The sequence below is a fragment of the Heterodontus francisci genome, chromosome 16 (genome assembly GCF_036365525.1).
Source record: "Heterodontus francisci isolate sHetFra1 chromosome 16, sHetFra1.hap1, whole genome shotgun sequence".
Classification (NCBI taxonomy): domain Eukaryota; kingdom Metazoa; phylum Chordata; class Chondrichthyes; order Heterodontiformes; family Heterodontidae; genus Heterodontus; species Heterodontus francisci.
In genome coordinates, this window is record NC_090386.1 from 99,623,182 (window position 1) to 99,634,438 (window position 11,257).

The following is an 11,257-nucleotide window of genomic DNA, read 5'->3' on the forward strand; positions in this document are numbered from 1 at the left end:
GTGGGGTAGATGTGTTTGGTAGTGGCATCACATCGGAGGAAATGGTGGAGTCTGGTGGGTTGGAAGGTGAGGACAAGGGGAGCCCTATCGCAGTTCTGGAAGGGAGGGGAAGGGGTCAGAGCACAAGTGCGGGAAATGGGCCCTGTCAACTATGGTGGGAGGGAATCCTCGGTTGAGGAAATAGGAAGACATATCAGAAGCGCTGGTATAGAGGGTTGCATCGTCTGAACAGATGTGACAGAGACCTGAGAAAGTGGGAGAGTGGAGTGGAAGCAGGGTATTAGGAGGTGTAGTCGAGATAACTGTAGGAGTCACTAGGCTAATAGTAAACTTTTGTTAATAGCCTATCCCCAGAAATGGAAACACAGAAGTCAAGGAAGGGAAGAGTCGGAGATGGACCATATGAAGGTGAGAGAAGGGTGGAAATTGGAAGCAAAGTTGATGAAATTTTCCAGTTCAGGGTGAGAGCAGGGAGCGGCACCGATACAGTCATCAATGTACTGGAAAAAAGAGATGAAGTTGGGGGTCTGAGTAGGACTTGGAACGAGGAAAATTCCACATATGCCACAAAAAGATAGGCATAGTTAGGACCCATGTAGGTACCCGTAGCGACACCATTTATTTGGAGGAAGAGAGTGGATTTGAAGGAGACGTTGTTCAATGTGAGAACGAATTCAATCATGCCGAGAAGGATTGATGGAGACTGGATGGGCTTCTGTTCAAAGAACAAAGAAAATTACAGCACAGGAACAGGCCCTTCGGCCCTCCAAGCCTGCGCCGATCCAGATCTTCTATCTAAACCTGTCGCCTATTTTCTAAGGGTCTGTTTCTCTTTGCTTCCTGCCCATTCATGTATCTGTCTAGATACATCTTAAAAGACGCTATCGTGCCCGCGTCTACCACCTCTGCTGGCAATGCGTTCCAGGTGCCCACCACCCTCTGCGTAAAGAACTTTCCACGCATATCCCCCCTAAACTTTTCCCCTTTCACTTTGAACTCGTGTCCTCTAGTAATTGAATCCCCCACTCTGGGAAAAAGCTTCTTGCTATCCACCCTGTCTATTCCTCTCATGATTTTGTACACCTCAATCAGGTCCCCCCTCAACCTCCGTCTTTCTAATGAAAATAATCCTAATATACTCAACCTCTCTTCATAGCTAGCGCCCTCCATACCAGGCAACATCCTGGTGAACCTCCTCTGCACCCTCTCCAAAGCATCTACATCCTTTTGGTAATGAGGCGACCAGAACTGCACGCAGTATTCCAAATGTGGCCGAACCAAAGTCTTATACAACTGAAACATGACCTGCCAACTCTTGTACTCAATACCCCGTCCGATGAAGGAAAGCATGCCGTATGCCTTCTTGACCACTCTATTGACCTGCGGTGCCACCTTCAGGGAACAATGGACCTGAACACCCAAATCTCTCTGTACATCAATTTTCCCCAGGACTTTTCCATTTATTGTATAGTTCACTTGCAAATCGGTATTCCATTTTGGAGGCTGATGAGGCTGGTTCCTCCAGGGAGTGTGGACAGAGCCAAGCTTCTGGCACGACAAGCAGCCTGTCTGCACAGGAAGGGGGAAAGAGAGGAAGAGCAATAGTAATAGGGGATTCTGTAGTCAGGGGAACAGATAGGCGCTACTGTGGCCATCAACGTGACTCCAGGATGGTGTGTTGCCTCCCTGGTGCCAGGGTCCGGGATGTCACTGAACGGCTGCAGGGCATCCTGAAGGGGGAGGGTGATGAGGCAGAGGTCATGGTACATGTTGGTACCAATGACATAGGTAGAAAGAGGGATGAGGTCTTGCATCAAGAATTCAGGGAGTTAGGCAGTAGACTAAAAAGCAGGACCTCTCGGGTTGTAATCTCTGGATTACTCCCAGTGCCACGTGCTAGCGAGCATAGAAATAGGAGAATAGCACAGATGAATGCGTGGCTTAAGAGTTGGTGCAGGAGGGAAGGTTTTAGATTCCTGGACCACTGGGACCATTTCTAGGGAAGGTGGGACTTGTACAAGCGGGACGGTCTACATCTGAACCAGAGGGGGACTAACATCCTTGCTGGTGGGTTTGCTAGTGCTGTTGGGAGGAGCTTAAACTAGTTTGGCAGGGGGAGGGGACGCAGACTCCTAGCAGAATAGGGGCACAGGAAAGCAAACAAGTCAGAGGGAATAAAGCGGAAGTAAGTTTCAAGGGAGGAAGACCAGGATGGATGGCCTCTACTTTAATGCCAGGCGTATTGCAGGTAAAACGGATGAGTTAAGGGCAATGATTGACACGTGGAATTGTGATATAGTAGCCATCACGGAGACATGGTTGAGGGAGGGGCAGGATTGGCAGCTCAATATCCCGGCATATAGAATCTTCAGGCGAGACAGAGGAGGGGGTAAAAGAGGCGGGGGCGTTGCAATATTAGTTAAGGAGTCAGTTACTGTAGTAAGGAGAGATGATATCTTGGAAGGGGCATCAAATGAAGCTTTATGAGTAGAGTTTAGGAATAAAAATGGGACAGCCACATTGCGAAGTGTTTATTATAGACCCCCAGATAGTCAGCGGGAAATTGAGGAGCAAATATGTGCGCAATTTGCAGAGGTGTGTAAAAATAATAGGGTAATTATATTAGGTGATTTCAACTTTCCCAACATTAATTGGGATAGTCATCGTGTTAAGGGCTTAGATGGAGTGGAGTTCTTAAAATGTATACAGGAGAACTTTTCAGCTCAATATGTAGAAGATCCAACAAGGGAGGATGCAGTGCTGGACCTAATTCTGGGGAATAAAGCCGGACAGGTGGTTGATGTGTTGGTGGGGGAGCATTTTGGTGATGGTGACCATAACATGGTACAATTTAAGCTTGTTATGGAGAAAGAAATAGACAAGTTGCAGAAAAAGGTTTTGGATTGGGGGAGAGCAAATTTTAGTAAAATAAGGCAGGATCTGGCCAAGGTAGACTGGAAAGAGTTACTTGTCGGGAAATGTACAGAAGAGCATTCAAAAAGGAAATGGGGAGGGTACAGGCCCAACATGTTCACTCCAGGGTAATAGGTAGGCGCAACAAGCCCAGAGAACCATGGATGACCAGAAACATTCAGGGTATGATGAGAAGGAAAAGAAAGGCTTTTAGCAAATACAAGGAGAGCAAATCAATGGAAGCATTAGTGGAGTACAGAAAGTGTAGGATGGAGCTTAAGAAAGCAATTGGGAGAGCAAAGAGGGGATATGAGAAAGCTCTGGCTGGTAAAAGTAGGGAAAATCCCAAGATATTCTATAAGTATATCAATGGGAAGAGGATAACCAGGGAAAGAGTAGGACCCATTAGGGACCAAGGGGGAAATTTGTGAGTTGAGCCAAAGGACATTGGTAGGGTGTTGAATGAATACTTCACATCTGTCTTCACCCAAGAGAATGAGGATGTAGATATGGAATTCAGAGAGAGAGACTGTGAGGTTCTTGAGCAAATTGTCATAGGGAGTGACAAGGTATTGGAGGTTTTGGAAGGCTTAAAAGTGGACAAATCTCCAGGTCCGGATGATTTGTGTCCCAGGATGCTGTGGGAGGTGAGGGAGGAGATTGCAGGGGCTCTGACCCTAATTTTTAATTCCTGTCTGGCCACGGGGGAGGTGCCAGAGGACTGGAGAACAGCTAATGTGGTCCCACTATTTAAGAAAGGTTGTAGAGATAAGCCAGGGAACTACAGACCAGTGAGTCTCACGTCAGTGGTAGGGAAATGATTGGAGAAAATTCTGAAGGAGAGAATCTATCTCCACTTGGAGAGGCAAAATTTGATTAGGAACAGTCAGCATGGCTTTGTCAGAGGGAGGTCATGCCTAACAAATTTGATTGAATTTTTTGAGCATGTGACCATGTGTGTAGATGAGGGTAGTGCAGTTGATGTAGTTTACATGGATTTCAGCAAAGCCTTTGACAAGGTCCCACATGGGAGACTTATTAAGAAAGCAAATGCACATGGGATTCAAGGTAACCTGATCAGGTGGATTCAAAAATAAAAACAAGAAATGCTGGAACCACTCAGTAGGTCTGGCAGCATCTGTGGAAAGAGACGCAGAGTTAACGTTTCGGGTCAGTGACCCTTCTTCGGAACTGCCGGTATTGGATTCAAAATTGGCTTAGCTGTAGGAGACAGAGAGTGATGACAGACGGCTGTTTTAGTGACTGGAAGCCAGTGTCCAATGGCGTACCACAGGGATCTGTGCTGGGTCCCCTATTGTTGGTCATTTATATAAACGACATAGATGACTATTTAGGGGGTAGGATCAGTAAGTTCGCGGATGACACAAAGATTGGCCGAGTGGTTAACAGTGAGGTGGAGTGTCTTAGGTTACAGGAAGATATAGACGGGATGGTCAAATGGGCAGAAAAGTGGCAGATGGAATTTAACGCTGAAAAGTGTGAGGTGATACACTTTGGAAGGAGTAATGTGACATGGAAGTATTCAATGAATGGCCTGACACTGGGAAGTTCCATAGATCTCTGAAGGCAGAAGGGCAGGTTAATAGGGTGGTGAAAAAGGCATATGGGACGCTTGCCTTTATCAATCGAGGCATAGATTACAAAAGCAGGGAGGTCATGTTGGAGTTGTACAGAACTTTGGTTAGGCCACAGCTGGAGTACTGTGTGCAATTCTGGTCGCCACATTATAGGAAGGATGTGATTGCATTGGAGGGGGTGCAGAGGCTATTCACTGGGATGGAACATTTAAGCTATGAAGAGAGGTTGGATAGGTTTGGGTTGTTTTCACTGGAGCAGAGAAGACTGAGGGGTGACCTGATTGAGGTGTACAAGATTATGAGGGGCATGGACAGGGTGGATAGGGAGCAGCTGTTCCCCGTAGTTGAAGGGTCAGTTACGAGGGGTCACAAGTTTAAGGTGAGGGGCGGGAGGTTTAAGGGGGATTTGAGGAAGAACTTTTTTACCCAGAGGGTGGTGATGGTCTGGAATGCCCTGCCTGGGAGGGTGGTGGAGGCAGGTTGCTTCACATCCTTTAAAAAGTACCTGGATGAGCACTTGGCACGTCATAATGTTCAAGGCTTTGGGCCAAGTGCTGGCAAATAGGATTAGGTAGACAGGTCAGGTGTTTTAATGTATCGGTGCAGACTCGATGGGCCGAAGGGCCTCTTCTGCACTGTATTATTCTGTGATTGGGTGATCTGATGGAGCTGTTTCAAATATAAGGGGATGGGAGAGTCGACAGAAACAGACTTTTTCCAGTGATTGTGTGTCCAGAACAGGAGGACCTGCATATTAGAGTAAATGTAAGGCATCAAACAGGAGAAATGTTATTTACAGAGGGTTGTGAGGCTGTGGAATGCAATACGAGGATTAGTGATTAAAGCAGAGACCATGTCACCATTTAAGAATAAGTTAGACAGGTGGTTGAAGGAAAGAGGGATAGGGAGCACAGCGGACACATGGGATTAAGATACTGCTGATGGAAGGGATAAACACCAACATGGGCTGGTTGGGCTGAACGGCCTGTTCCTATGCTGCAATTTTATGTAATTCTACGTTATTACAGTGTTGTTATTGGGTGTGAGAAGCTTGTAGAGTTAGGATGCAACAAGGTCCCCATTGAGGTAGGGTTCTGATAGGCAGAGGAATTTTGAATTTTGTGTGCTGGGGCAGGGTATCCCAAGCCTTTTGTCGTCTTCAGCTGGGCTGGGAACATGGGAATAGTCTTGAGTCTGTTCAGCCATTCAATGAGATCGTGACTGACTCGTATATTAACTCCATCTGCCTGCCTTGGCTCCATATTTTTTTATACCCTTGTCTCGCAAAAATCTATTAATCTGAGATTTAAAATGATTAACTGCTACGTCTACTGCTTTTTGTGGGAAAGAGTTCTACACTTCTCCCAACCTTTGTGTAGAGAAATCTTTCCTGACTTTTGTCCTGAATGGCCTGCCTCTGATTTTAGGGTTATGCTTCCTTTTCCGAGACTCCCCCACCAGTGGGAATAGTCTCTCTCTATCTACCTTATTAATTCCTTTTAAAATCCTAAAAATCAGAAATCGAATCGCAATTAACCTTTTACATTCCTGGGCTGGATCCGTACTGTGCAGCCACATATATAATTTAAACGCATGTTTGCGTAAGTTGCTAACAGATCTCCGTGTTCTATGATCTTTCCACCAATGAGGCAACTGCCTTTTCCCAACCTCATAACCCACTCAGAATTCACACTAGAGAAAGCAGCAAGTCAGCAGTGTAAGTACAAGTAGGACTGATTGTTCAGGCTGTGGATTGCCTGCGTTTGGGGGACTGTATTTAGCCGATGGACTGCTGTTTAGACACCCTGTGCAAAGGAACAGGGAACCAATGAAAGATCAGCAAGGGCAGGGCTAGTACATCTGCTTTGTGTTGTACAGTTTAAAATGCTCTCTCCAGAGACAACCCAAGCCTCTTTATTATTCCACTGGTTGCTCTTCATAGGTCAGATGGACAAAGCAGAAAAGTTCAGCTGTAGCCAGTGGCCCAGTGCAGATGAATCTTTCATATTCTTTTCCCTGCTATTAACTTCTATTAATTTCCACGCTTATGTCCTACTACATTATAAACTTAAATTGGTCTTTGAGGATCTTGCATGGTTCTGTACATTGCTCATAAATTGAGAGATTTTGATAGAGATCACGCTAAAACTTTATAAATCACTGGTTAGACCTCACTTGGAGTATTGTGGATAATCCTGGACACCACACTTCAGGAAAGAGGTTAAGACTTTAGGAAGGGTAGAGAGGAAGTTTACCAGGATGTCACCAGGGATGACGGATGAGGGATTTCAGTTACCAGGAAAGGTTGGAGTAGCTGAGATTGTTCTCCTTGGACCAGAGAAGGTTAAGGGAAAATCTAATTGAAGTATTCAAAATTATGAAGGGTTTTGAATAGAGCAAATAGAAAGGAACTATTTCCTCTGGCAAGTGGGTTGGTAACCAGAATTTATAGACTTAAAATAATTGTTGGAAGAATTAAAGGGGAAATAAAGGAGAAATATCAAGGTATAAGGGACTTCAGTTGTGAGGAGAGGTTGGATAAGTCAGAGCTGTTCTCCTTGGAACAGAGATGTTTAAGAGGTGAGGTTTTCAAAATGATGAGAGGTTTTCACAGATTAGGTAAAGAAAAACTATTCCATCTTGATGATTAACCAGAGGTCATAGATTCAACATCATTGGAAAAAGATCTAGAAGAGAGATGAGGAGAAATATTTTTACTCAGAATTATCGAGATCTGGAACGCTGTGCCTAAAACGGTGATGGAAGCTGATTCCCATAACTTTAAAAGGGAATTGGATAGATTCTTGAGGTTGAAAAATTTACAAGGTTATGGACAAAAAGCAGGAGTTTTGGATTTAAGCTTGACTTATTTTTCAAGAGCCAGCACAGGCAAGGCTGACCGAATGACAGCCTCCTGTACTGTCGGTTTCTCTGATTCTATGAGTAAATGGGGAGAAACTGCTCCCGCTGGCAGGATACTCGATAACCAGATGACACTTACCATTTAAGGAGGGAAGATGTGAATTTTTTTACACAGCAAGTTGTGGTCTGGAATGCACTAACTGAAAGGGCAGTGGAAGCAGATTTTGGTAATTTTCAAAAGGAAATTGGAGGAATTCTTAGAATTGTATAGTCAACAGCAAAGAAACAGGCCATCTGGCCCACTTGGTCAAAGCTGAAGTTCATGCTCGAGCTTCCTCGCACCCCATTTCGTCTATTCCTACCAATCTAAGTTTCTACTCCCTTCTCCTTCATGTGTTTATCTAGCTTTCCCCTTAAATGTATCTATGCTGTTCACCTCAACTATTCCTTTTGGTAGTGAGTGCCACGTTCTAACTACTCTCCGGATAACAAAGTTTCTCCTGAATTCCCTATTGGATTTATTGGTGACTATCTTATATTTATGGACCCTAGTATTGGACTCCCCCACAATATCTTCCTCTAATTGAGTCCTTGCACCACCAACGAAAGATTTAAATCATTAAGGAATGAACTTGCAGTGCTGTGGGGAAAGAGCAGGGGGGTGTTACTAACTGAGTAGCTCTTTCAACGGCACGATGGGGCAAATGGCCTCCTCCTGCGCTGTATGATTCTGTGATTAGGGATTTTCTTTTTAATGAAGGAGGTGGACCTGTCGAAGCAGCTTTTCTCTGGGGCGGCTCGCTCTGCCGACAGCATGTCCAACATGATGATTAAACTGCCCCCAGGCAAGCAGCGACTGCCAACTGAGGAAGAGCAGAAAAACAAGAGTCTGATCGAGTGGCTGAGGCAGCATCCCACTTACACTATGGATGTGTCCAACTTGGCACCCGTAAGTATATCTCAGTATAGCACTTATACACCTGCAGGGTTCGAAAGGATTGTTGTATTTTGGTGGATTGGTTTTTGCTGGCCATATTGCAGCTACTGGATTACAATTGTTGTCTTCCATTGGTTGACACTATTCTAGACAAAGCAGTCTCTTTGGCTTCCCTTCCACCACCTTAAACATTCACTCCCTTCAGCACTGGTGCAGCATGGCAGCAGTGTGAATCATCTACATGATGCACTGCAGCAATTCGCCAAGGCTTCTCTGCAGCAAATCCCGAACCCGCGACCTTTACCACCTAGAAGAACAAAGGAAACAGGCTCATGGAAACACCATCATTTCCAAGTCCCCCTCCAAGTCACACAGACATGTGTCTCCATTCTTTCATCGTCGCTGGGTCAAAATCCAGTTGAGTAGTCTGATGAAGATGGGATTGACCTGAATATCTTGCGCGCCTGACATTTACACATGATATTTGGCCGCATGCTGCAGTACCAGAGTGTAGCTGTTGCCTGTGGAACTGACAACACCTTGGGAGAAGAAGGGAAGGGAATTAAGAGAGAAATAACAAATAACAATTTTCTACAAGTCCTTCATGTAACTAAAGGCAGTTTATAGGGGGAACAGTGGACATCAACCAGGAAATGAGGCCCCTGACCAAATGCAGTGGTCAGAGGTAAGTTCTGAGCAGATATTTGAAAGAGGTGAGAGCGATAGCAAACCAAATGCTTAGGGAGAGACTTGGTGTGTGCTGGGACATACTAGTTGAAAGTTCTGCAATGAGGGTGTAACAAAGGGAGGGGCGCAAAAAAGAGCAGAGATGAACAGGATTTGTCCCTAATACTTTACTTACATGTATGATAGTGTTGTTGGTATAGAAATAAATGAGTGCAGGACACCTAAACACAGACTCTCACTGTTGTAGAGATTTTCTGTGAAAAGCTACATGATATTTTCTGCCTCTTTTTCCTTCCCTCCCTGCACAATGGAAGGCTGGATTATCTCATTGTTCTGTTTCTGTGGCAGAATTGTACGGCAATTTTACATGGCCTTTCAGAACGGCCCAAACAGAGGAGGCATCGGTGCAAGGATCCCAGTAAACTCGACATTAACACGCTGACAGGGGAGGAGAGGGTACCTGTTGTCCATAAGGGAAGTGGAAGAAAGGTAAGATTGTGTGGAGAGGGAAGGGGTCATTGAACAGGATTCACCCATTTGAATGGTTATAAAGGGATGTGCAATGAGAATTAACTCGGTGATTGATTGGTTCTGTAATTTAAAGCTTTGCTTCTCCCTCAGACAGGTGTTGGCGCCTGAACACTTGATGCCACAATGCAAGTATGTTGTTCACCTTATTTGGCACCATGCCAAAGCTACAGTGAGCTGTAGAGGTCTCAGCCATCCCTTGGTTGGATAAGGTGGCCCTGACTGGACACTGCCCATTGCCTCCATGGGTACCGGAGCTCTGGGAGCAGTGCTGTTCTGACTGTGTCTCTCCCTGGCAGATAAAGGTGCAAGTACAAGTTGGTCAAAGGAGGGGAACAGCTTCTGAACCTTCTGACCAGACTTGAAACCATAATGAAAATGTTACCTAAATTAATGTTGTTTGAATAAGATGTTTTCTCTTTTTGGGTACCCGCTACAGCTCTGTCATACGGCTGTATTCAGAAGGCTTTCCGTTGTCCTGAATTCCAGTAAGCATTGGCTTTTGCTCAGTGGTAGCACTCTGTCACAGTTCAGGACTTACAGAATCCAGGCTGATGCTTCAATTGAAGGAGTGCTGTCTGTCAGATGAAATGTAAAAGATACCATGCGCTTTTCGAAGAAGTGCAGGGGAGTTCTTCTGGTGTCCTGGTCAATATTCATGTCAGAGGACAGTGATATCCCTGTGTTCAATTAGCCAGCTGACACACATTGCATGTTGAAATATGCATAAGAGCTTCTTGAATATCTTTTACCTGCGAAAGAGTTTGCTGATATTACAGCATTTGTTTTTTGAGAGGGACAGAGCAGGTAAGTTGCACTTTGGTTAAAATATCATCCTTGGCTCAGTCGGTCGCACTCTGGCTCTCTGAGTCGGAAGGTTGTTGGTTTCAGTCCCACTCCAGGGACTTGAGAACATAATCACAGCTGACACTCTGGTGCAGTACTCAGGGAGTGCTGCACTGTTGGAGATGCCCTCTTTCGAATGAAGGCCCCATCTGTCTGTTTAGGTCAATGTAAAGGATTCCACTGCTATATTTGAAGAAGAGCAGGGGAGCTCGTCTCTGTGTCCTGGTCCAGAATTCATCCCTCAAGCACTATCACTAAAAAACAGATTCACTAGCCATTTATCTCATATGCCGTTTGTGGGATCGTGCTGTGCTTCAGTTGCCATTTGCTTACACAATGACAATGACCATGCTTCAGAAGTAATTTATTAGCTGTGAAGTGCTTTCGGACAACGTAATGGAGTTTATGCAAGGACAATTTGTTTCTTAAAATCTGTTTGTTATATTCTGGATGTTCAGCTAGGAGGATCTATGGCGCCACTGATAAAGCAGCTGGCAAGGTGGCTGGACGCGAACCCAGAGTATTCTGTTGCACCGGAGTGGGCAGAAATCGTGAAGCATTCGGTAAGGACTCGTGATGTGTAAAACTCCTGTGACCAGATCATATGTGGAGGGACACTCATTGTTTTTATTTTGATGTAGCTGGGTGTTAAAAGCTTAGTCAGTTTGCAAGGTGTAGTGCTGAACCATTAAGAGCAGGAAGGTTCTAGATTTGACTTTGAAAGTTGGAGTCACATTAGGGCACTTACTTAAGACTGGCCCTTAGTCTAGGGACAGGAAAGACTGGTGAAGTCAGGCGTGCTCTTTTGCAAGACTCCAAGAAAATGCATGCCCAATGATATCTGGTGACAACAGGGTTTGGCTCGGTTGTGAAATGCTGTATGGTT

The 11,257-nt window shown here is 45.1% G+C and overlaps 1 protein-coding gene across 3 annotated transcripts in view; it reads left to right on the forward strand.

Moving 5' to 3' along the window:
* chd6 (chromodomain helicase DNA binding protein 6) overlaps nt 1-11,257 on the forward strand; it is a 344,698-nt gene that overhangs the window by 322,542 nt on the left and 10,899 nt on the right. For all 3 annotated transcript variants that reach the window (XM_068048713.1, XM_068048715.1, XM_068048714.1), the window contains 3 exons: nt 8,134-8,322; nt 9,346-9,486; nt 10,830-10,934. In XM_068048713.1, the coding sequence (XP_067904814.1) occupies nt 8,134-8,322; nt 9,346-9,486; nt 10,830-10,934 (435 nt within the window). The remainder of the gene's footprint in view (nt 1-8,133; nt 8,323-9,345; nt 9,487-10,829; nt 10,935-11,257) is intronic.